The 21642-nt window shown below is 58.7% G+C and overlaps 2 protein-coding genes across 2 annotated transcripts in view; both read right to left on the bottom strand.

Annotated features, from left to right (window-relative positions):
* Positions 1–214: 214 nt before the first annotated feature.
* On the bottom strand, positions 215–6116 carry LOC311532645 (maestro heat-like repeat-containing protein family member 2A). Its single transcript, XM_084651284.1, has 7 exons — positions 6026–6116; positions 4353–4535; positions 3960–4115; positions 3120–3257; positions 2667–2769; positions 2186–2251; positions 215–1684 (listed from the first exon to the last, which is right to left on the bottom strand). Exons 1-7 carry the CDS (start codon positions 6047–6049, stop codon positions 1446–1448), a joined length of 909 nt encoding a protein of 302 aa, XP_084507410.1. The 5' UTR covers positions 6050–6116; the 3' UTR covers positions 215–1445.
* LOC311532600 (maestro heat-like repeat-containing protein family member 2A) overlaps positions 6083–21642 on the bottom strand; it is a gene marked incomplete at both ends in the record, with an annotated part of 35772 nt that continues 20212 nt past the window's right edge. The window contains 21 exons of the mRNA XM_084651172.1: positions 6083–6172; positions 7308–7422; positions 8153–8287; positions 9135–9331; positions 9971–10115; positions 10767–10921; positions 11206–11358; positions 11811–11932; positions 12264–12387; positions 12761–12865; positions 13333–13428; positions 13582–13696; positions 14201–14280; positions 14667–14789; positions 15265–15305; positions 15658–15765; positions 16394–16441; positions 16734–16860; positions 17102–17209; positions 17705–17868; positions 18557–18698. Of these exons, the coding sequence (XP_084507298.1) occupies positions 6083–6172; positions 7308–7422; positions 8153–8287; positions 9135–9331; positions 9971–10115; positions 10767–10921; positions 11206–11358; positions 11811–11932; positions 12264–12387; positions 12761–12865; positions 13333–13428; positions 13582–13696; positions 14201–14280; positions 14667–14789; positions 15265–15305; positions 15658–15765; positions 16394–16441; positions 16734–16860; positions 17102–17209; positions 17705–17868; positions 18557–18698 (2493 nt within the window). The remainder of the gene's footprint in view (positions 6173–7307; positions 7423–8152; positions 8288–9134; positions 9332–9970; positions 10116–10766; positions 10922–11205; positions 11359–11810; positions 11933–12263; positions 12388–12760; positions 12866–13332; positions 13429–13581; positions 13697–14200; positions 14281–14666; positions 14790–15264; positions 15306–15657; positions 15766–16393; positions 16442–16733; positions 16861–17101; positions 17210–17704; positions 17869–18556; positions 18699–21642) is intronic.

Below are 21642 nucleotides of genomic sequence, written 5' to 3'. Positions count from 1 at the left end.
AAGCAAGACACGAGAAGTCATTCTTCCGCTCTAGTCGGCGCTGATATGGCCTCAGCTGGAGTCTTGTGTCCAGTTCTGGGCGCCACATTTCAGGAAAGTTGTGGACAAATTGGAGAGAGTCCAGAGGACACCAACACAAATGATTAAAGTGCTAGAAAACATATGATCTATGAGGGAAGATTGAAAAATTGGGTTTGTTTAGTCTGGAGAAGAGAAGACTGAGAGGGGACATGATAACAGTTTTCAAATACATAAAAGTTGTTACAAGGAGGAGGGAGAAAAATTGTTCTTGTTAAATTTTGAGGATAGGACACGAAGCATTGGGCTGAAATTGCAGCAAGGGAAGTTTAGGTTGGACTTCCTAGGAATAACTTCCTGTCTGGGTAGTTAAGCACTGGAACAAATTGCCTAGGGAGGTTGTGGAATCTCGTCACCGGAGATGTTTAAGAGCATGTTGGACAAACACCTGTCAGGGATGGTCTAGATAATACTTAGTCCTGTCTTGAGTGCAGGGGACTGGACTAGACGACCTCTCGAGGTCCCTTCCAGTCCTACCCTTCTATGATTCCTTAGCTGGAAGGAGCAGGCTGCTGCTCTCACTGAGACAGCCACAGGGACAGATGTGCACGGAGAGCCAGTGTTACACACAGCACCTAACACTAGCCTTTACCAGGTCAAAATGTCCCCTAGGCCCTAAGGTCCGTGAAGCTTGCTTCTCTCTCCATCACAGCAGAGCAAGGCAGTGCTGGTGGCCATTTCTTGAGCCTCTGCTAACCTCTGGTAGCCTGATAGGGTGGGAGTAGGCTGGGAGACGGTGTGGGGGAAGGGAGGCTGAGAGAGTCTCTTTAGAGGGGTTTGGGGTTTAAAAGAACAGCCCCAAAGGAGCTTTTATCAGGTCAAATAAGCAAACCCTGGAGCCTGGAAGTAGCAGAGAATCGCCCGGTAGAATTGCATTGCTCTCCCCCATGCAACAGCACTGTCCTACCTGGAGCAGCATTTCAGAGTCAATGGCAGGAGCTGGACTTCACCCAGGAGAGCAGGGAAAGGTAGGGGAGGACACTCTAGATAAAAAGCCATGGCTAAATCACAACCTCCTTTCCTGGCACACGCCGGCCTGCGACTCACCTGGCCAATAGCCCCACCCAGCTGCCATCTCACCCCATGGGCATTCAATTGGTTCCCATATTTATGGCCCCTGCACCTTTAGCAGCCCAGTCTGTGAGATGCCCACGCTCCCAGCTCCTGCTGACTCAGGGCTGGGACTGACTGGGGTCCTGGACTCAGACTCCGACGAGATAGCAAAGCCCAGACCACGGCTGGAAAGGCACAGAATATATACACATATATACACACATCAATATCCAGAGTCCCTTGAGTGCGGGGAACACTCGGTTCCAAAGGCCCCAATCCTCTGCACTGGCAGCAGCATCCATCTCCTTCCAACATCAGCTGCTGGAGATGCTATCGGACTCTGCGGCATCTAGGGGCCCAGCCAGGGGTCTCCCCTTCCCCTTCCTCCTGAAGAGCTTCCTCACAAAGAGCAGCCTCCCTCGGACTCTGGGACCTGTGTGGCTGGGACCTGGCTCCTGCAGGGCTACCCGCTGCTTCTGGCTGATGGTGCTGATGGCTTCTGCCACAGCAATCTCGACAGCAGTGCTGGGGTCACCATGCAGTGCCTGGAGGGCTGTGGGGAGGAAGAGAAACCCCTTTGGGATGAGATACCTGTGCATAAACACAGATCCCTGGGGCAAGAACCACACTGGCCAAGCCCTACAATGACCATGGGCTGCATCCTCAAGGTCAGAGCCCCCAGCATGCGGACCAGGCACTGACAGCACCAGGTGCATTCCCTGCAGTCCTGGGCTTGTTTGTGCGAGCAGTGGCATTGCCTGCCGAGGCTGGATCCAGCGTCCTGCTGGGAGGGGGTGTTTGGCCCCCACCGTCCAGCCCGTGAGCTTCCAGCCACACTCACCTGCCAGCTGCCCTGATGTCAATGCACAGCCACCCCAGTGACCCCAAGGGCATTGCTCCCCATTTGCTCTGCTGCAAGCAAGAGCAAAACGTGGCCCTCGGCATCAGCAGTTCTCATGTTTGCCCCTTCTGCTCTGTGCCATCTGGATGGGCCCTGGAGGGTGGCTCCTTGGGCAGGAGCTGGGGTGGGGGTGGGGTGGTCTGGGGAACTTACAGCACAGCAGCTTTCCCAGATCCAGCTGCTGGACATGCTGGGCCTCCATGTTCTCTGCCAGGATCCCTGGAGACACAAGAGGAGCATGTTGTCCCAGGGTGCTGCAAGGCAGGGTGGGTTCCTGACACCTTGAACCCATGGCCCCAGGTTTTGGGCCAGGATCTCACAAGAATGGCTGTTCTCATGAGATTCTGGCCTTGTCTGGACCAGAACCACAACATGGCACCTCCTGGGCTGGAGCCAATCTGGGCCCAAGCCACAGGGGCCGATTCAGAGCCAGGGTTCAAACTGGACCCTCCCACCGCATTCAAAAGAGGTCAGATTAATGGCTCTGTCTTGGGCCTATCTCCTGGCTTTCCCTGGAGTCACACCACTGCCCTCGTGGGCCTGGCTCCGGAGCTGCAACCTGGCCGCGAAGGCAGGGTCACTCCACCCTGTTCCCCGTTGCCATCTGGGTGCTGATCACTGGGCACTGTCTCACCTGCCAGCTTGGCTGCTGCCAGTCTGATCCCCTCCCAGGGGCTGTGGAGGTGCAGGCAGGTCTCAATGACGAGACTGTCCAGCAGCACAGGGTCCTTCTGGGCCTAGGAGGGACCAGCGACAGAGACGGCATGAGTTCCTCCTGACCTAGAGACAGGTCAGCCCCCCTGCTCACCACAGCCTGATCCTGGAAATGAGGGGTGGGGAGGGGGATGGAGGAATCAGACCAAACCCTGCCTGGGGCTGGGGAGGCTAAATCCTAAACAACAGAGCTGTAGAGCCCTGAGCTCCCATGACACAGGTGCTTTGGACACACGGATGTGCTCACAGCCTGCCTCTCAGAGCTGCTCCTGGGGCCTTAGCAAGGGAAGGAGCAGGAGGGAGGAAGGGCTACCCTGCTGTTGGGTCTAAAGCACAGTCACAGAGAATGGCCCATTCTCGGCAGCTCTCTCACCAGCTGTTTGCAGACGTGTCCCATCAAGTGTTCGTGCCTCTCCCCGGAGGCGCCTGTCAGGAGCCTACTGTCAAAGGCTCCCGCGAGCCCCGTGAGGCCTATGAACGGGGCGCACACCTGGAAGGCAGCGTAGCAGGCCTGGAAGCAGAGAAGTGGTGAGTCGGGGCCCCATGCACAGGGACAAAGCTCTCCACTGTCCAGACTATTGCAGACAGTGGGGGTGGGGACTCTGCTGGGACAGAGATCAGGTACACAAGGGGTGTCCGCTACACAGTGACCCCTGTGCAACCCCCTTGTGAAGAGGTCACTAACCCTGCCCTAGCATGGAAGGGTTAAGGAGCTGCCCTGGGCTGGAGAGGCCCAGCCCCCACAGTGGCACCTCATACATGAAGTAACTGGACTCCCACATCTGCACCCCCATGTAGCCTAAAGGGGGTGCCCCACCACAGACAGATTTGTGATACCCCTCCAATGGGATACACCCAGGTACCCCCAAAGCCCGATCCAGCCCCTCCCAGTGGGTTATACCCCCTCAATGCACCCTCAGTTCTGCTCCCTATGACCCCCATCTCACTGGGGTTACTCTGAGGGCAGCACTTGGCCCAGGATCACCCATCACTTGTCAGCCTCCCTCCTTGGCAAAAGCAGTGCGAGCAGGTTGAGATGGGGCTCTCTCCCTGTCTGTGCCTGTGTCTCAGGATCAGGCCCAGCAGGGGGCTCTCTCCCTGTCAGTGACTCTGCACCCACGTCTCAGGATTAGGCCCAGCAGGGGGGCTCTCTCACGGTCTGCGCCCGCATCTCAGGATCAGGACCGGCGGGGGGGCTCTCCCTGCGTCTCACCGTGGCTGCCTCAGGGCTTGGGTCCCGCACATGGAGCATGAGAGCGGCCCAGCTGCTCCTCACTTCCCCTGTGAAGAGCTGCCGGTGCTTGTGGTGGGCCGAGCTGGCCAGGGCCCCAAACAGGCCAAATGCTGCCACGCGCACGGCGCCGTCCTCCTGCCGCAGAGAGCAGAGGGCAGAGTCAGTGGGCATGCCTGAGAGTGGGCAATGCCCCAACGGAGGGGCAGCAAGCATCCACCCCATTTTCTGTCCTGCTCCCAGGTCCTATGCCTGGAGAGCTGGAGCTGGTCTGGGGAACCCAGGCAATGGGGGTGTCCCTGAGAGCCGGCACTCTGAGCCCCTGCTCTAGGGGGCGCAGGGGGAGAGCTCTGTCCGTGCACTGGGGCGACTCACGTGTGGGAAGTGTGCCCGGGCCTGCGCAGCCATGGGCTGGGAGAGGCGGCCCATGTCACGCTCGCTCAGCTGCCCCAGCATCTTGCATAGGGCCCGCATGCTCTCGCCCACGACCTGGGGGCTGCTGGGCTCAGCCAAGGGGTGGCGCAGGGTGTCCAGCAGGAGCTGCCTGTGCTTCTTCACCTGAATGGAACCCGACAATCAGACATACCCCAGTGCCCCCCAGGATCCAGGTGAGTGGAGCGCAGAATGTGATGGGGAGGGGCCAGCTGGGGGCCCAGGTGAGGGAGGGGGCTGGCTGGGGGTCTGGGTGAGTGGGAGGGTGTGACGAAGTGGAAATGTTCTTAATGTTTTCTCTGAATAATGTATGGGTGCCTCAGTTTCTCCCATGCAGTTCTTAAGTATCTAGGTGGTGGGATAAGGGTGTATGATTGCTGCAAAGCCCTAGTGGGCAGGTGCGTGCAGGGATCTGCACAAAGAATGGCCGACACCCTGTCTCCTGGCAACTGATGGCCTGAGCCTCTCCTGGGCCCCTCCTCTGCAAAGGTGCCAACTGAAGGTGTTGGAGAACAAAGAGATCAGGTGCCCTCCTGGCCCAGGAGAGAGACAAAGTGTGACGAAGTGGAACTGTTCGATGTGACGAAGTGGGACTGTTCTTAAACTTCTCTCTGAATACTGTGTGGGTGCCTCAGTTTCCCCTAGGCATTTCTTAAGTATCTAGGTGGTGGGATAAGCTGTGTGATTGTTGCAGAGCCTTAGAGGGCAGCGTGAGGCTGTCTAGGCAGAGAATGGCTGACACCCTGTCTCCTGGCAACTGGTGGCCTGGGCCCCTCCTCTGCAAAGTTACCAACTAAAGGTGTTGGAGAACAAGGAGATCAGGTGGCCTCCTGGCCCGGGAAAGAGACAAAGGCGAGAGAAGGGGCTGGAGAATTTCAGTTTGGAGCTGGCTGGGGAAATGGAGAGAGGGCCAGATGGGGCTCTGGCCTCCCTGCCCCCCAAGATGGACCTGACTGAGGGGTCCTGGTCTCTGTACCTACCAGCTCTGTTTTAGACCATGTTCCTGTCGTCTAATAAACCTTCTGTTTTACTGGCTGGCTGAGAGTCATGTCTGACTATGGAATTGGGGTGCAGGGCCCTCTGGCTTCCCCAGGACCCCGCCTGGGCGGACTTGCGGTGGGAAGCGCACGGAGGGGCAGAGGATGCTGAATGCTCCGAGGTCAGAGCCAGGAAGGTGGAAGCTGTGTGAGCTATTTTGCCTTGGAGAGGAGGCTTCCCCAGATTCCTGACTGGCTTTGTAGGGAGTAGTTCCAGAGCATCGCCTGGTGACTCTGTGACAGAGGGATATGCAGTGGGGAGGGGCCAGCTGGGGGGCCGGGGGAGTGCGGGAGGAATGTGCAGTCGGGAGGGGCCGGTTGGGGGTCCTGGTGAGTTAAGGGTGGTATATGATGGGGAGGGGCCGGCTGGGGATCCTCCTGCTTCAGTCTCTGCCCCAGGTGCAGGAGGGGTGGCACCAGCCATATTGGGAACATCCCCCAGACCTGACTGCCTCTACTGTTAGAGCCCAGGGCAAGGGGGGTTGCTGGAAATAAAAAATGCAGCCCCTGGACTCACTCCCTCCCGCCGACCGCGGTGCTCCCCTTGCCCCACCTCTGGCCACACTGCCCTGTGCCCACCTTCTGCGGCGCCCCCTGGGGCATGTTCCCCAGCCCACGGGCTGCCAGCCAACGGATGGTGTCACTCTCATCACTGGCCCCTGCCACCAGGTGCTTCAAGACAGGTTTTAGCAGCTTCCTCTGCCGCAGCACGGGGTGACTCATTAGCTGAGGGACAAGAGACCACGATCATGGCCAGGGACGCGGAGTCACTCATCGGGCAGTTTGGCAGCAGAGCACAGCCCCAGCTCCCTCCGGCTCTGGGCTGGGGGGTTCAGCTCTGACAGGCACCACAGTGCCTCTCGGCACTCTCATGGGGTGGGGTGACTCTCCCCCGGGCTCAGCGCATTGCACACAGGGGGTGCGTGTGTCTCACTGTCCTCTTAGCAGCTGGGAAAACTGAGGCAGCGAGCGGGGAAGTGACTCACTGAGGGGCCAGTGGCAGAGTGGGCACAGGACCCAGCCCTCCAGTCTCACTCCCCTGTCCCAGCCTAGCTGGAGAGGAGATGGGCGTGGCTGGGCTGGCTCTCCAGGGAGTTTCTCCAGGCCAGACCCTGTAGCTCTCTCTGGCTCCCAGGATAACCTGCCTCTGCTGCTGCCCGGGGTCTGCCAAGGCCTGGCCTGGCCTGATGGGAGGGGCGGAGTGCACTGAATGGGCCAGTCCTACAGCTGGGATCCTCCTTTCCCACAGTCCGTGGGGCTTTGGCTCAGGGCAGCCATTTGGGTCCACGGCCAGTGCCAGCCTGTGACTTCAGGGTGCTGTCTGGCTGCTCATCCACCCAGCGAGGAGGAGGGCGAGCCAGGCAGCCTGGGCTGGAGGGCGAACTCCTTTGGGCTGGACTCTGCTCTCCCCAACGGGGTGTCAAGCAGGGTGCAGCCAGAGAAGGGAGAGCAGGGCCTGCCCTGGTGTTGGTTCTGATTCCCAGCACAATGGACGGGGGCTACTCCCAGCTGGAACGAAGCAGGGGTGCAGCAAGGGACCCTGGGGTGCAAGGGCCTAGAGCGGGGTTGCTCAGCCTCTGCCCAGCCTCCCAAAATCCTGCCCCCCATGTGCAGGGCAGTGGGGCCCTGCTCCCCTGAAAGAAGGGGCAGAACGCGCCCTCAATGTGCCACTGTTAGAGAACAAGGGGCACAGCAGAAGTGCCAGGGGGTGATGGCTCTCAGGGGGTTCTATGTAAAATGGAGGGAGAACACAACCCCTGGGCCCATCCCATTGCCTGCCCAGCTGCCTCCCCACCCCGTGCCCACCCCATTACCCGCCCAGGCAGCACCCTGGGGAGAGCCCATCTGGGGCCCGTCTCACCTCAGAGTAGAAGGCTGTGCCAGTGACTCTCCAGTCCTCACATGGGGAGCTCAGGGACGGGAACAGGAGCTGCAGGATCCTCTCCAGTGGTGCCTCGCCCACCTGCACCAGAGCCCTGTGTACAGAGCAGTGGGGGTGAGTCTGGGCAGTGTCTGGGCTGGCAGAGCTAAGCAAGAGCCAACTGCAGGGGCTCTGAGCACCTCGTGGGGTGAGTGGGCCCAAACCAGCTCCTCCGCCCAAGGGCCGCAGAGTCACTGTGGAGGAGGCAGAAAGGTTTGGAATATTTTTCTGCAAAGGATGTGTGACTCTGTTTCCCCTCTCTCTGGATTGCTACCCACTGGTGTGAAGGGGTTCCCTTCCCCTCTGGACCGGGGAGCAGCAAGAGTTGGGTAAATGGCCCATAGACTGCAGCGTAGGAATGAGCTCTCAGAGAGATGCTGCCTGGGAGATGCAGTGGAAGACCCACCATAAGGCCTGGCAGCCAAAGGGAGTAGTGATCACAGTGGGACGGGGCTGGGAGATGAGGGGCTGCCATGCGGCAGACCGGGGTTTGGGAGCTCTAGCCAGGCAGGGACAGATGAGTCCAGGAGTCTTGGCCCCCGAGAGAGAGGTGCTGTCCAGCACAGACCCACAGAGGAGCTCTGCTTTGCCATGAATTCCTGTATCCCTGGCCACTAGTCACTGCCCTGCATCGCTGCCTCACTTCACAGGGGCCTGAACTCAGCGGCATGGGGAGGGCCCAGTCTTGGAGCAGTCTGCCTTGCAGAAAGTGGAGGCCCAGGGTCTAGCACACCACTGGGGACTCTGCAGAGAGACAGCAGAAGGGCTGGAGGCCCACTCCTCACCTCGCCAGCAGGGAGACACCTTCGGGGAAGCTGCGGGGATCCTCCAGAAGGCGCCAGCCTTGCTCCTTGTCCAGGGTCCTGGACACATCCTGCAGGCCCTTAGCGAGCACGGCTCTGAGTGCCACCACCATCAGGCTGGGGAGACAGCAGGGCTGCTCTGGTGAACGGGGATGCAGGATCCAGCTGCCTGGCTATCCTCAGCCCTGTGCCCCCCATGTGTCACTAACCCCCATGGACAGAGGGGGAAAATGAGGCCCAGAGAGGGCCTGGGACTTGGCCAGAAATGCCTAGAGAATGAGGCAAGACTGAAATCAGAACCCAGCTGGCTGAATCCCAGGGCTCAGCCCCACTGCCCAGGCTAAGGGGCACAGCTGAAGCGGGGGAGCAGAGCAGAGATGGGGGAGGGCAGAGGCCAGAGGGATCCTGTCAGCGGCAGACCATGGGGCTAGCGGCACCAGATCCTTCCCGGGCACTGACTGCAGGATGGGACAGATGGGGACCTGGGGGGTGTTCTTGCCCCTGGGTGTTTCCTCTGAGGGGATGCCGGTGCAGAATGGGAAGGGGTGTCCTTGTTCTCAGACAACACCTATGACGGGTGGGGGCGGCCTTGTCCTTGGGCATTGCTGGTAGGGTGACCAGATACCAAGTGTAAAAAATCGGGACAGGGAGTGGGGGGTGGGGGGAATAGGTGCCTATATAGAAAAAAGCCCCCAAAATCAGGACTGTCCCTATAAAATTGGGACATAGGGTCACCCTAATTGCTGGTTAGGGGTGGGGGGCTGGGGTCGATAGGGATGCCTTGCCCCAAACGCTACCTGTGGGGGACAGAGGGTGGAGTGCCCTTGCCCCAGGCTTAACCTGTGAGGAGTGGGGATGGGGTGCCCTTGCCCCAGATGCTACCTGCAGGGGTGGGAGAGGGGTGCCCTTGCCCCAGATGCTACCTGCAGGGGTGGGAGAGGGGTGCCCTTGCCCCAGACATTACCTGCGGGGGGTGGAGGGTGGGGGTGCAGCTCCCTTTGGGCCGGCCAGGGGTCTCCCAGCCCTGGAGGGCAATGGCGTGTCGCTGTCCAGGGTGCGGCTGAGCTGGTACAGGAGGGCACAGCAGAGCTCAGGGAGCAGCCAGCCCAGCGCATTCCCGACCGCTGCCCCCATCACCACCTCGCCGATGGCACAGACCACCTGTGGGACAGGCCCACACAGCGTTAACAGGAGCTACCCTCCCCCAGCTCCACTCCCCTGGCTGACATGGCCCATGGGCCCTTCTCTGCCCCAGAAGGGTCTGTGGAGAGAGGAGGGGGCAAGCCTGCCCCAGAGGGGTCTGTGCCTTATGCCAATCCAGGGCCTTCTTCCTTCCATGAAATCTGCCCTGGAAGGACCTAGCAACTCCCTGCCCAGCCAGCAACGGGATCCAGCAGCCCATGGACTGGGTCATAGAAGATTAGGGTTGGAAGAGACCTCAGGAGGCCAGGGGGCTCAAAGCAGGACCAACCCCAACTAAATCCTTCCAGTCAGGGATTTGTCAAACCGGGACTTAAAAACCTCTAAGGGATGGAGATTCCACCACCTCCCTAGGGAACCCATTCCAGTGCTTCACCACCCTCCAGGTGAAATAGTGTTTCCTAATATCCAACCTAGACCTCCCCCACTGCAGCTTGAGACCATTGCTCCTTGTTCTGTCATCAGCTACCACTGAGACCAGGATCCATCCTCTTTGGAACCCCCCTTCAGGTAGTTGTCCCAGAGCCCAGTGCTGGTGGAGGATGGGGGCTGGCTGTCCCCTCCCTGTAATTGCCATACCCACAGCCCCCCTGCACTCACCGAGAGGGGACTGGCAACTGCTACCTCCTGGGTCTCAGCCCCTTGCTCTGCTGCTGGCCCCCTGGGGATCCGGTCTAGCAAATCCTTTAGGATATCCTGGAAGAAATCCTCAGCAGCCAGAGCTGCCCAGAGCTCCTTGCTGTCCCTAGAGCATAGCAGACCCAGAGACATCTGTCAGTGGGAGCCCCCGCTCCAGGCCCAGACACCACCTCGCTGCGGCTGGGGACCTTTGTGTGGGCAGGGCCCACTCTAATGCCCTGGGGTGAAAGGCTGTGGGCAGCTCAAAGAGGAGGTCAGAGAGACCAGTCTCTGGCTTTATTGCCCCTCTCATGCTCCTTTGGCAGTCAGGGCCCAGCTTAGGGGACTCAGCTTCTCCGGAGTCCCAGGCCAGAGCGGGTCAGACCTCTCCCAGCCCTGCGCCCCCAGTGGCTGGAGGAGTTTGGGGGTCTAAACTTGGACCCGTGACCTTGAAGCGCATGTGGAGCAGGAAGTGAGGCTGACTCAGCAGGACCCCAAAAGTGTTGGGCTAGATGTGGGCGTACCCCTGGCTTGTGTTTAGGGCCAGCCTGCACCTGTTCCCCCTGCTGTTGCCCCAGAGATCGGAGGGGTGGGGGTGGGCGAGGGGTAACCCTCGCTAGGAAAGAGCTGAGGAACCTTGCCCAAGCTGTGGAATCACATCAGCCCTTGGACCAGGGATGTGGGGCAAAGGGCACCTCCTGGGTTGCTCCCTGGTACATGTGGCATGTGGCTCACCCCACCGCTAGGAGGCCTGTGCTGGGCCAGGTGCTGCACTCACCTATCCATTGGCAGGGGGCGCTGTAGGAGGTAGGTGACCACAGTCTCCTGGTGGTGCTGAGCCAGCAGTGAGACTGCCTGGGCCAGGAGCCCTCTCGGCTCAGGGTCCTCCGTGCAGCGCAGGTAGGTGCTGGTGATGCTCAGGATGGCCTGGACCTGGCCGTGACAGAGAGGTTACCCTGGCCCACTCCTCGGGAACGCCAGCAGCGGAGAAGCCTCCCTACCACATATCTTCTGCCACTCACTTGGCCCCCCAGCCAGCTCCTCCCCATCACATATCATCCTCTGCTCACCCAGCCCCTGTCCCCTCCCCTCCCCGTGCCTGGGGGAAGGGGCTGCTGCTTCCCTGCAGCTCTTGATCAGAGCCCCTGACAGACAGTCTCAGGGAGCCCCGCTGCCACAAACCCAGCCCCAAACACCCACGGCCAGCCCAGCTTTACTGTGTCCTTCAGGTCACTGGCGCGGTCTGTCAGGAGCGTGAGAAACCACAGGACACTGGCCTGGTCACAGGCCTGGCTCACGGCCCCCAGGCTCTCCAGCAGGGTCTGGGTGAAGGGCAGGATCTCCGCCTTGGGCAGGGCCCTGCTGACGATCTGCAAAGAGAGGGGCACAGCCATGGCCTGGGGTTTCTGCTCACTCCTCAGCCAGGCAGGGCCCCAGGGAGAGTTTGGCCATGAGCAGGGAGTAGGGCTGTCCCTGGCTGCTCTCCCCTTCAGGCTGCTGGCCCCTCTGGGGAGAATCCCTGCCCCAGAGATCCAGCCAGAGCCTGTGTGCTGGGAGGGGCGTGGGAAGTCTGCTCAGTGCTGGGGCATCCCGCATCCAGATAGTGGAGTTCCTGGTTCTGCCCCTTGCTTTTGCCCATGAGAGATCCACGCTGTCACCCAGCATGCCCCTGTGAATCCCCTCCTGGTTACTGACAAGGAGCCTCCCAGTTGCCAGCTTATTGCCCCAGCCGCCCGGCCTCCTACAAGCAGCTCAGCCCAGTAGCCCCCTCCCCAGGTGGCCCAGTCCAGTAGCTGCCTGACTCAGCTCTTGGAGTCCTTACTTTGGCCAGTTTGATAGATGCATCCCACACCTTGCCGGGATCTGCACTCTGCAGCTCCTGACACATGCACCGCAGCACCCACTCCTTATCTTGGCCCCTCAGGGTCCAAGGCTGCTTGATAACTGCAGGAATCAACCAGGGGAAGATGCTTAGCCTGGCCTGTGGGCCCGAGCCACTGCCCCTTGGGTGCCATTATTAGTGCACCCGGAGCTGCTGAGGCTGGGGGCCCAGCCCCTCATGGCATTGAGCCTGGCACATGCTTGTGTCTGGCCCTCTATTCACCCCAAGGCATCTGCAATGCCATACCCTGAATGGGCCCTCTATTCACCCCGGGACACCCCTGGGCCATGCCCTCTATTTGCCCCAGGGCACCTCTGGGCGATGCCCCATGCCACCCCCGGGCCATGCCCTCTATTTGCCCCAGGGCACCCGCTGCCCCTGAGGCCTCCGCACCTTGTATGTCTAGCAGGCACCTGATGGCATCCCCTGCACCCTGGCGGATGCTGCCCAGTGAGTCACAGGTGTAGGGGCCCAGCGTCCCAGCCAGGGCGCTGAACTGGCCAGGAGGTATCTGTGTCTGGTTGGGAAAAGAAAGAGAACAACAAATGGGCTTCATCTGGGTGCAACCAGCCCCTCGCCTCGCCTCGGCCCAGGATCTGGTCCATACCAGACAGTGACCTCACTCTGCCAACAGTTGCCTGCTCCCAGGGACCAGCCTGACTGCTCCTGAGAGCAGGCCCTTTCCGCGCAGGGGCTGAGTGTGCCCACAGCCAGGAAAGTACCGAGGGGCTGCCCCCAGGCCACTCGCTGCTGTGCGGGGGCTGCTGGGGCCCAGGGATCCTGCTCTGCCCTTCCCCATATGGGACCCATGGGGATATCCTGGGGCAGAGGCAGAGTGCCTGAGCTGGCTGCAGGCAGGCGCTGGGCCAGGCGGGTGGGGTGGTACTCACGGTGATGGTAACCATCTGGAGATACGCCCTCAGCAGGTGGGTGCTGACCCGCATGGCACGTGCACGCTCCCACACCTGCTCTGACACCAGCCATCTCTGCAGGAGCTGTGGGCAGAGCAGGGCAATGAGCAAACCCCCCACCAATTGCACCTGGGGGAGGAGGGGCCCAGCGAGGGTGGGGAATGGCACCTGGAGAGGCCTCCGCATGGCACCTCCTGGGCCATGCCCGGAGCAGTGCTTGGCTCCCAGCCCCTTGAAGGGGGAGGGGCTGTGCAGACAGCCTGTGGCTCCTCTCCCCCCGGCGGTGCAGGTCTTCAAAGCAATGGAGACCAGGAAAGTGGGGGCAGTCCAACCACCCTTCCCTCTGGGGTGCAGTGCTCCAGGGAGTGTTTCTGCCCAGACAAGGAGGTTTTTCTGTGGGGTCCTTCCCCCCTCTAGCTCCTGTCTGAAATGAGCCCCATGTTGGGCAAAGGCTGAGCCTGACTCTCCCAGACTCCGGGCAGGGGACCCTGAGGTGACAGGAGCCATCAAGGAGTCTGGACAGAAGACCTCCCTGCCCAGCCCCCACTCACCCGGAAGGTTCCCTGGAGTCGCTCTGGCGTCTCATCCTCCTCCAGCAACATCTCCATTAGCCCCTCCAGGGTGGCCATGGTGCTGGCATAAAGAGTCTACAAACCAGAGGGAGGAGTGAGGCCCTGGTGGGGCTGGCAAGGGGCAGAGGGGGCTGGTACCTAGGCCCAGCCCTCGGGGGAGTGATGCCTAGGCACCATGACCCTGCGGGGGTGCCCGGTCAGGGGCAGGGAGGACGGGCTTTCACATACCTGGATGGGCCCCACATCTGCAGTGAACTCCTGGGGAGGCAGGGAGAAGACACTATCAAGGCACTGCTCCATCAACTCCTGATTCTTTTCACGGCTCAGTGGCTGCTTCACTTTACTGGCAGGAGAGAGCATGGCGGGAGGTGTTAGAGGCAGGGCAGAGACCCACAGACCTCTCCAGGCCAACACCCCTTCCCCCTGCTTCCTTCCCTGCCTCCCTTCCCCTGGGGCTCCCCCAGTGCCCCCATCCCTGCCCCCCTCTCCCCAGGGTTCTCCCCTTGCTCTCTTGGGTGTGCAGTGGTTGATCTGCCAGCAGGCAGGGGCTCTGTGCCCAATAGGGCTCTCCTGCGGAGATCAGGAGCAATCTGCAGTGATCTGAGTGCCAGTGATCTCGACGGGATTTTTTCAGCTCTGGGGCCCAGGCCACCCTGGGAACTGAGCCCCTGGCTCTAGGAAGGCTGGGCAGCTCTCCCCACACTAGTGGCACCATGGGGGTCACTCTCCTGCTTCATACACTGCCCAGAACAGCCCATGTCAGGGCTTGCCCATGCTAGTCACCATGAGTAAGGATGACCAAAGTGCCAGCTGGTGTAGAGGGGGCTAGGGGCAGAGCAATACCCACCTCAGGTGCCCGATGGCCACCATTGCCTCCTGACGAACTGTGGAGAGCAGGGAGCTCCTTGGCTCAGCCTTAATGATCTCCTGAAGTACACACAGAGAGACCAAGAATATGGGGGGAGGCCATGGTATCCCTGGGGGCGACAATGGGACTCCCCCCCCCCGGGGGACTGACATAATGCCCAGAATTGATGGGGGGGGAGGGCTGATGGAACTTCCCAGTGCCCATGGGACTGCATCCCCTGACCCCAAGCCAGCCTCTGCGTCTTGCCAGCAGCCTCAGGGCAGGTTTGGACAGCGTTGGGATGACCTCCAGAGAGCAGCCCACTCCCCAGCTACTCTCAAGGACACAGTTATCCAGTTCTATCCCAGAGCCCTAGCCTGCTGGAGCCAGGGCAATGAGACCCCAGCTCAGGGCAACCCCGAGGCCATGAGGTTGCTCCCCCAGGACTGGGGATCCCCGCACTCACCAGCAACTGGCTGAGCAGCACCTGTTTGTGGGGAAGCTGGTGGGGTTGGGATTCCCCGCTCCTCTGGACGGCCAGGCTGACTGCGGAGATGCTCTCAATGAAGCGCAGAGTAAGGGCCGTGTCCTACATCCCCGCAGAGAGGAGAGTGGGAATGAGAGTTGGACACAGCCTCCCCAGCCCTTTGAGGTGAGTACAGGCTCCCAATCCAGGGAGGCCCCCCCCACCCAGGCGAGGACCCTGGCCACCCCATCACGCCCCTCATAGGAAGGGCCCAAAGTCATATGGCACCCGGATGGGGAGGGGCCCAGAAGCTTATGAATACCCCAACCCCACAGAACCAGATTCATGGAACCAGCAGCCCCCGCACAGCAGCGAGTGGCCTGGGGGCAGCCCCTCGGTACTTTCCTGGCTGTGGGCACACTCAACCAGATTCATGGAACAGCAGCATAAACTAGTCCCATGCACCAGCATCCCCAGGGCTGAGACTGAGCCTGGCTGCCAGCAGCCCACAGCCTGGCCCAGCCCCAGCCTTCCCACAATTCATGCAGATGCCCCGGCCCGAGCTGCATGGGCCCTGGGGGACACACTGGGATCATACTCGCTGCTCGTTACCATCTGCCTGGCGTTTAGTCCCAGCGCCTGAAAAACAAAATGGGAGCAGCTGTCAGACATCAGCATTGAAGCCTCCAGGGATAAGCCAGGGCCCCCAGAGCCACCTCCCCCTGGGGGGGGGCAGCATGGAGCCATGCTCATTGTGCCAGGGGGCCCTCAGACCCACCTCCCTCTGGTCCCTGTGCAGGTTTAAAGCTATATGGCCCAGGGAAAGGAGGAGGGCTGGGCTGGGAGCCACAGGGCCCTAAGAGGTGAGCAGGGCCCCAGCTGTCTCCTTCCATCCCCGCTATCCTCCCATCAATCCATTTCTCCCCCCCTCCCCTCACCCCGTGGCTGCCCTGGACTCATCAGTGGCCCCTTCAATCCATGGTGCCCTCACCCCATGGCCTGAGACCCGATCCTGTGAGGTCCTGGGAGCCCAATCTCAGAAGGCAGGTGGCAGGGAGGTTGGGACCAACTGCTGCGGGCAGGTACCTGGGAGCTGGTGCTGTAATGGTGCAGGATTTTGGGTACGATCTCATCCACCAGCAGAGGGAGCAGCTGCTGGGGGGGTGCCTGGGCTGCTGCACTGCTGTAGAACAGCAGGAGGGCGCTCTTCACTCTGTCCCTCTCCCATGGGGCCAGGCCCTGGGACAAGGAAGAGAAGAGCAGGAACGTTTCTGGGGAAAGGCCTTTCCCTCCTCAGCTCCAGAGGCCCTGGGCAGGCATTTCCTTGGGGCTCACGGGCTGGGAAGATTGTTCCCTAGATTCTATAAACATTGTCCCGTCCCCCTGGCCCTGTCCAGCGCCAACCCCCCCACCCAAGAACAAACCTCTGGCTCCCCATACACTCCTCACATGCCCCGGCGGTGACCCCAAGCCTCATCCCTGCCTACTTAACCAGTTCCCTCAGGTGATCCCCCCAGCCATGTGGCGACAGAGTGGCTCCATGTCCCAACCCAGACAGGGTCAGAACCATGGTTCTGGCTGGGCCAGCCGTGGGCTCTGACAATCAGAAACTTGGCTAACCCAGCCCAGCCCTTCTGCACCACGCGCCTGTGCCTTGCTGGCCTGGACCCCAGCCAACAGCCCCATGCAGGCAGGGTTGGGGGCTAGGAGAAGGTGGGGTGCTGTACCTTGCACAGGCTGAGATGCCAGGAATCCTCCCCCTCTGCCATTTCCTCCTCAAAGTCGCCCAGAGCTCTCAGGATGGCATCCAGCTGGTCCCTGGCACAGAGCTGCAGGCAGGAGCCAAGGCACTGGGAGTGAGAGCTCGGGGTCAGTTGAGACCCATCAGCACCTCCCCGGGGCCAGGGCTCCCAGCCACGACCAGTCTCCCCAGTCCCCGGGCCCAGTGCTCCAGTCACTCCTTAGTCACTCCCAGGAGCTCCAATTGCACACCAAGGCCACAGGCCTCTTCCTGGGGGAAGGGCCCTCCAGAGCTGCTGGGTGCTCTGGGGTGCAGGCGGTCTCAGCCCCTCACCTCCGTCTCTGTGTCATTCAGATAGTCGGTCATGCGCAGCAGCTCCCGGAGCTGCCCTGTCACTGCAGCCACATCCTTGCCCATGGCCAGGGCTGTGCCCAGCACCTTGCAGAGGAAAGCCTGAAAGAGAGTGCAGGGGAGGGGCCAGCCCCAGTCTCGGTGAGGGTGGTCTGTGCCATTGCTGGGGCGAAGGCCACGCCAGCCTGGGCCAGGATCAGGACCTGTAGCTTCAGGCAGGGGCTGGCCCCACATGCACAGGGGGAACTGCAGGGCTTGGTCTCACTCGTGTGGGACTGTCCCAGCACCCCCTGCCCCTCCCCAGAGCCCCCCAGCGCTAGAGAGGCCTTCTCTGGGAACTGACCTTCTCCACAGAGCCACTGGCATAGCTGCCCATCTGCCGGCCCAGCTCCTGGCTCAGATCCTGGCTCCAGCCACCCTCTTTGCTCCTCTCCAAGGTCTTTCGGAGGAACTGCGAGGAAAGGAGCCGAAGGGGGGTCATTTAGGGGCAGAGTCTCCACCTTTGCTCTCACCTGCATGAGGGATCCTGGCCTCCAGCCTCCACAGAGCCCTCCTGAGCTGCGGTTCTAGATGGAGGACACTGGGGCCAGCATCGAGTGAGCCCAGCTCAGGGGCTTCCAGCTCCCACTCCCAGTGCAGGGACTCCCCCCACAGATAAACGCAAGGGGGCTCTCACCACTGGGCACTGAGGAGCTGGGCATTTAAGAACTGGCAGAGCAAGTGTGCTAAATCACCTGCTGGGGCAACTCTCCTGACCACAAGGGGTGCCAGCAGAGACAGCCCTGGCCCAGGATCTAACGCTCGCTTCCATAGCACTGCTCGTCCCAATGCTCTTTCCAGTAACACACGGGAACCCCCTTTTCAGTGAAATGCAACCCCCTCTGGGGTGGAGCATGGCAGCTGCTTAACAGCCCAACAGTGGGTGGGGGCAACAGGAAATTCTGGCCAAGGACACCAGGCCAAACTCCAACTCTCTAACCCAGGTCCCTCCATGAGGAACTAGCCCAGGGCTCCTCCACTCTGGGGCTGGGAGAATGAACAGAAGTCCTCGTGTTACCTCCAACAGCTTGTGCTCCCACACGGTCTGGTCCAGAGAGAACTTGCTATGTCCTAGAGAGAGGGGTACCAAGCTGGCCATTAACAAAGCACCCCACGGATGCCCTTCTGGATCCCCTTGACTCCACTGGGATCCCATTTGCATTGGCATCCTGTCCTTCCCAGGGGACCCTACACCAGGGTCCCATCCACACTAGAGCTCCTGCCCTTCACACTGTGCAGGTCCCTACACAGGGGTCCCATCTGCTCTGGAGTTCCTGCCCTTCCAGCCATGCATGGGGGATCTCTACACAGGGGTCCCATCCACACTGGAGTTCCTGCCCTTGCTCCCATGACAGAGGTACCCTATTCCAACGTGGCATGGCCTCATAGGGAAGACATGTCCCATCTGGGTTTCCCAGGAGCCAACCCTAGCCAGTCTGGTTGCAGGGCGCTGGCTGTGTGCTCAGCAGCTCTCTCTCCCATAGTTCAGCTCTGCTCACACCTTATTCTCCCTGCTCCATTCCTCACTCTGCTTGCTCACCAAGTATTTTCTTGACCCCTCTCTACAGATCCATCCCAACCCCTGCCATGGGACATCCGGGGACCTAACCACGCAGCAGCAGGCTGCAGGTGCGACAATCCAAGAGGCCTTGTGCTCTCCCTGGCTCCACTGCTTGCGATAGGAACGGGCATTGGCAGGACGGTTCCGTCTGCTGCTCTCCCTTTGCCCATCCCAGCTGCTCCCATCCCCACCCGTTACCGTCAAGATAGTGGACCATGGCTGGAATCTCCATCCACCACTGCTCGGCCTCGTCCCCATACAGCTCAGGGCGCAGGGCGTTCAGCAGGAGCAGGGCAGCCACTCCGCGCCCTTCTCCCTTGAAGGGGGATGCTGACAGCACCTGAGAAGGAAAAGGAGGTGACTTGCACCAGCTGAGCCCCCTCCATACTGGGGAGGGGAGAGAACGGGCCCTGGTCAGCATGGGACCCGTGCAAGAAACATGTGCTGAGCGTCTTCCTCCTGAACAAGGGGCTCAGAAGGTGGAGTCAGGGAGGGGGCACAGGGATGTCCCCATATGGGCAGCTCTAGATAAGGGACCCCATCATGGCTGCCCCTCCCTCCAGGGCAATGAGGACCTGAGACTTGCAGGGGCTGCTCCCCAGTGATGGGGCCCACCCTCAGTGTGAGTGTAACGATGCTGGTTCTGGCGGGACACAACGGAGAGTGCCAATTCAGGACAAATTGCTTAAAGCAGAGCAGTTACAGCCCAAGGCTGGGGTTTTTCCACCTCTAAGGCAAAACAAACCAGCCAACAGAGCAGACTTTGGTCTCACCCCGCTGGCTAACCACAAGTCACACAAGCAATTCCCTTAGACACTCCAGTTTCCCAGTATCCCCACCAGTGCCATTCGTTATGGGGACAAACGGTTATGAAAACCAATACCCCAGTAAAAGAAAAAAAGGTTCTCTCAATCCCAAAGGATCAAGCCCCAGACCCAGGTCAATATACAAATCAGATCTTACCCACAAATCACACTGTTGCCAATCCTTTAGAATCTAAAATTGAAAGGTTTATTCATAAAAGGAAAGAAATAGAGATGAGAGCTAGAACTGGTTCAATGGAATCAATGACATACAGTAATGGCCAAGTTCTTGGTTCAGGCTTGCAGCAGTGATAGAATAAACTGCAGGTTCAGATCAAGTCTCTGGAGAACATCCACAGCTGGGATGAGTCTTTCAGTCCTTCGTTCAAAGCTTCAGTGTAGCAAAGTCCCTCCAGAGGTAAGAAGCAGGATTGAAGACAAGATGGAGGAGCTGCAGCAGCTTTTTATAGTCTCTTGCCATGTGGTCTTTCTTTCTTTGTCCCAAAGACAAGCTGCCCATCCCATGGCCTGGAAAACCCTCAGAGTTCTGTCCTTAGGCAGGTCCCTGCACACCTTGCTGAGTCCCAAGGCATGTCTGCCTTTTCTCACTGGGTCAGTTGTGTAGCTGATGGTCCTTAATGGGCCACCAAGCAGGCTAGGCAGAACTGACACCAACTTGTCTGGAGTGTTCCCCAGAAGCATAGCACAGGTTTGAAATACAGACAGTATAGAGCCAATATTCATAATTTTTAACTATAAAAATGATACATATATAGACAGCATAATCATAACCAGCAAACCATAACCTGGTCTTAGACACCTCATTTGACCCCCTTTATACAAGATTTGGTGCCACTACAGGACTTTGGTTGCAACAATGATCTATACGGTCCCAGCTTATGTCAATAACGTCACACCCCCAACGCAAAATTGATGCAGGAAAGGATGACACAACCATCACTGACTGCATCCCAAGAGCTCCCCATCCTTGGTTCTGTCTTACTACAGCAAGTATTGGTGTATAACCGAAATGGTTTATCAAAGTCATGTTCAATAACATGATTGAATCTCTTTACAAACTCAAGGTAAAACATGGTTAGAACAATAGCTGATTGGATCTGCTTTTCCAGCATGGTTCCTGTATGTCTCATGTGATCTTGCCAAGAGCTAAAGGACATGACTACTTTATCCATACAAACTCTAGCAAATGTTTGGAACCCAATTAACATCATCTTAATGTAGATATTACTGTATTTTATAGTACAGGAATCTTGGCAGTTAGCCATTAAAGCAATATGGTAGTGTGCCTCAGTTTCCCTTTTTATACAGCACATCAGGTTTGGAATGTCTTTCCCCTGCGAAAAGTTCCAATACTGTTTACAGGCATTAACTGTGAACCATCAGTATAGCAAGGCCTCTTAACACAAAGCGTGTTCTCATGTATTCCTTTTACCATGTTCAAGGGATTTTCCAAAAGATTAGGCACATTGTTTACAGTTATTGGTAATAGCACTGTATTAGTTACCAAAATTACCATGAGCAATAACAAATTCATCCCAAGTGTCCATCTACATTCATGTTTCAGAGTAGCAGCCGTGTTAGTCTGTATTCGCAAAAAGAAAAGGAGTACTTGTGGCACCTTAGAGACTAACCAATTTATTTGAGCATAAGCTTTCATTAGCTACAGCTCACGAAAGCTTATGCTCAAATAAATTGGTTAGTCTCTAAGGTGCCACAAGTACTCCTTTTCTTTCATCTACATTCATGTTTGTTATTCACACCTTTGGCTCAATACTATTGGGGTTTGGGACTTTTAGGGTTAGCCTGTGGCTTCCCTTTGCAAAATTAAGGTCTCTCTTTCCTCCCTGTCCTGAAGGATCAAACCCTGATTCCTCTTGCTTAACATAATTCACTGGCTGATTGGGTGTGCTCTCTGTGCTAACAGCTATTAGCAAGTCCTTCTCCCTGCCAGCCAAGTAATTTGCATTACCACAGACAGGAGCCAGTTCACCAGTTTTCAGATCCTTAATTGCTACCAATTCCAAGGCTGGGCTCTGTCTGAAAGAGAAACCATCCATTTTCACTAACAAGCTAGACTCAAAGTTCTGTTGTCCTTCCCTTACCAACCTCTGCTTCCACATGGAATCAGATGTTAAGTTCACTGAGAGACTACAGGTCTTATCCAAAAAGTGTCTAGAGATGAGAGTATACCTGCCATCCCCTGCATTCTCGAGATATTAACTGCACAACTGTTCTGCTTTGCAGACTCAGCTACCCAGTTTTCCCTCTGAACCCGAGACACAGTCTGTTCACTCAAAGAATCAGCATGGAGACATTCCTCTCTCAACAACCTTGTCTCCCCAACAAGCTGGCCAAACACAGCCACTTGGTTATAGGACTCTTCAACTTTCTTAACAGCTTTCACTCCATCTGAGACCTTCTCAAAGCTATCCACACTGGATCTTTCAACAGGAAAGTCAG

The sequence above is a fragment of the Lepidochelys olivacea genome, assembly GCF_965140295.1.
Source record: "Lepidochelys olivacea isolate rLepOli2 genome assembly, chromosome: 17".
Taxonomy (NCBI): Eukaryota; Metazoa; Chordata; order Testudines; family Cheloniidae; genus Lepidochelys; species Lepidochelys olivacea.
Note: the sequence above shows the minus strand (reverse complement) of the source record. Positions and strands in the feature narration are given on the sequence as shown.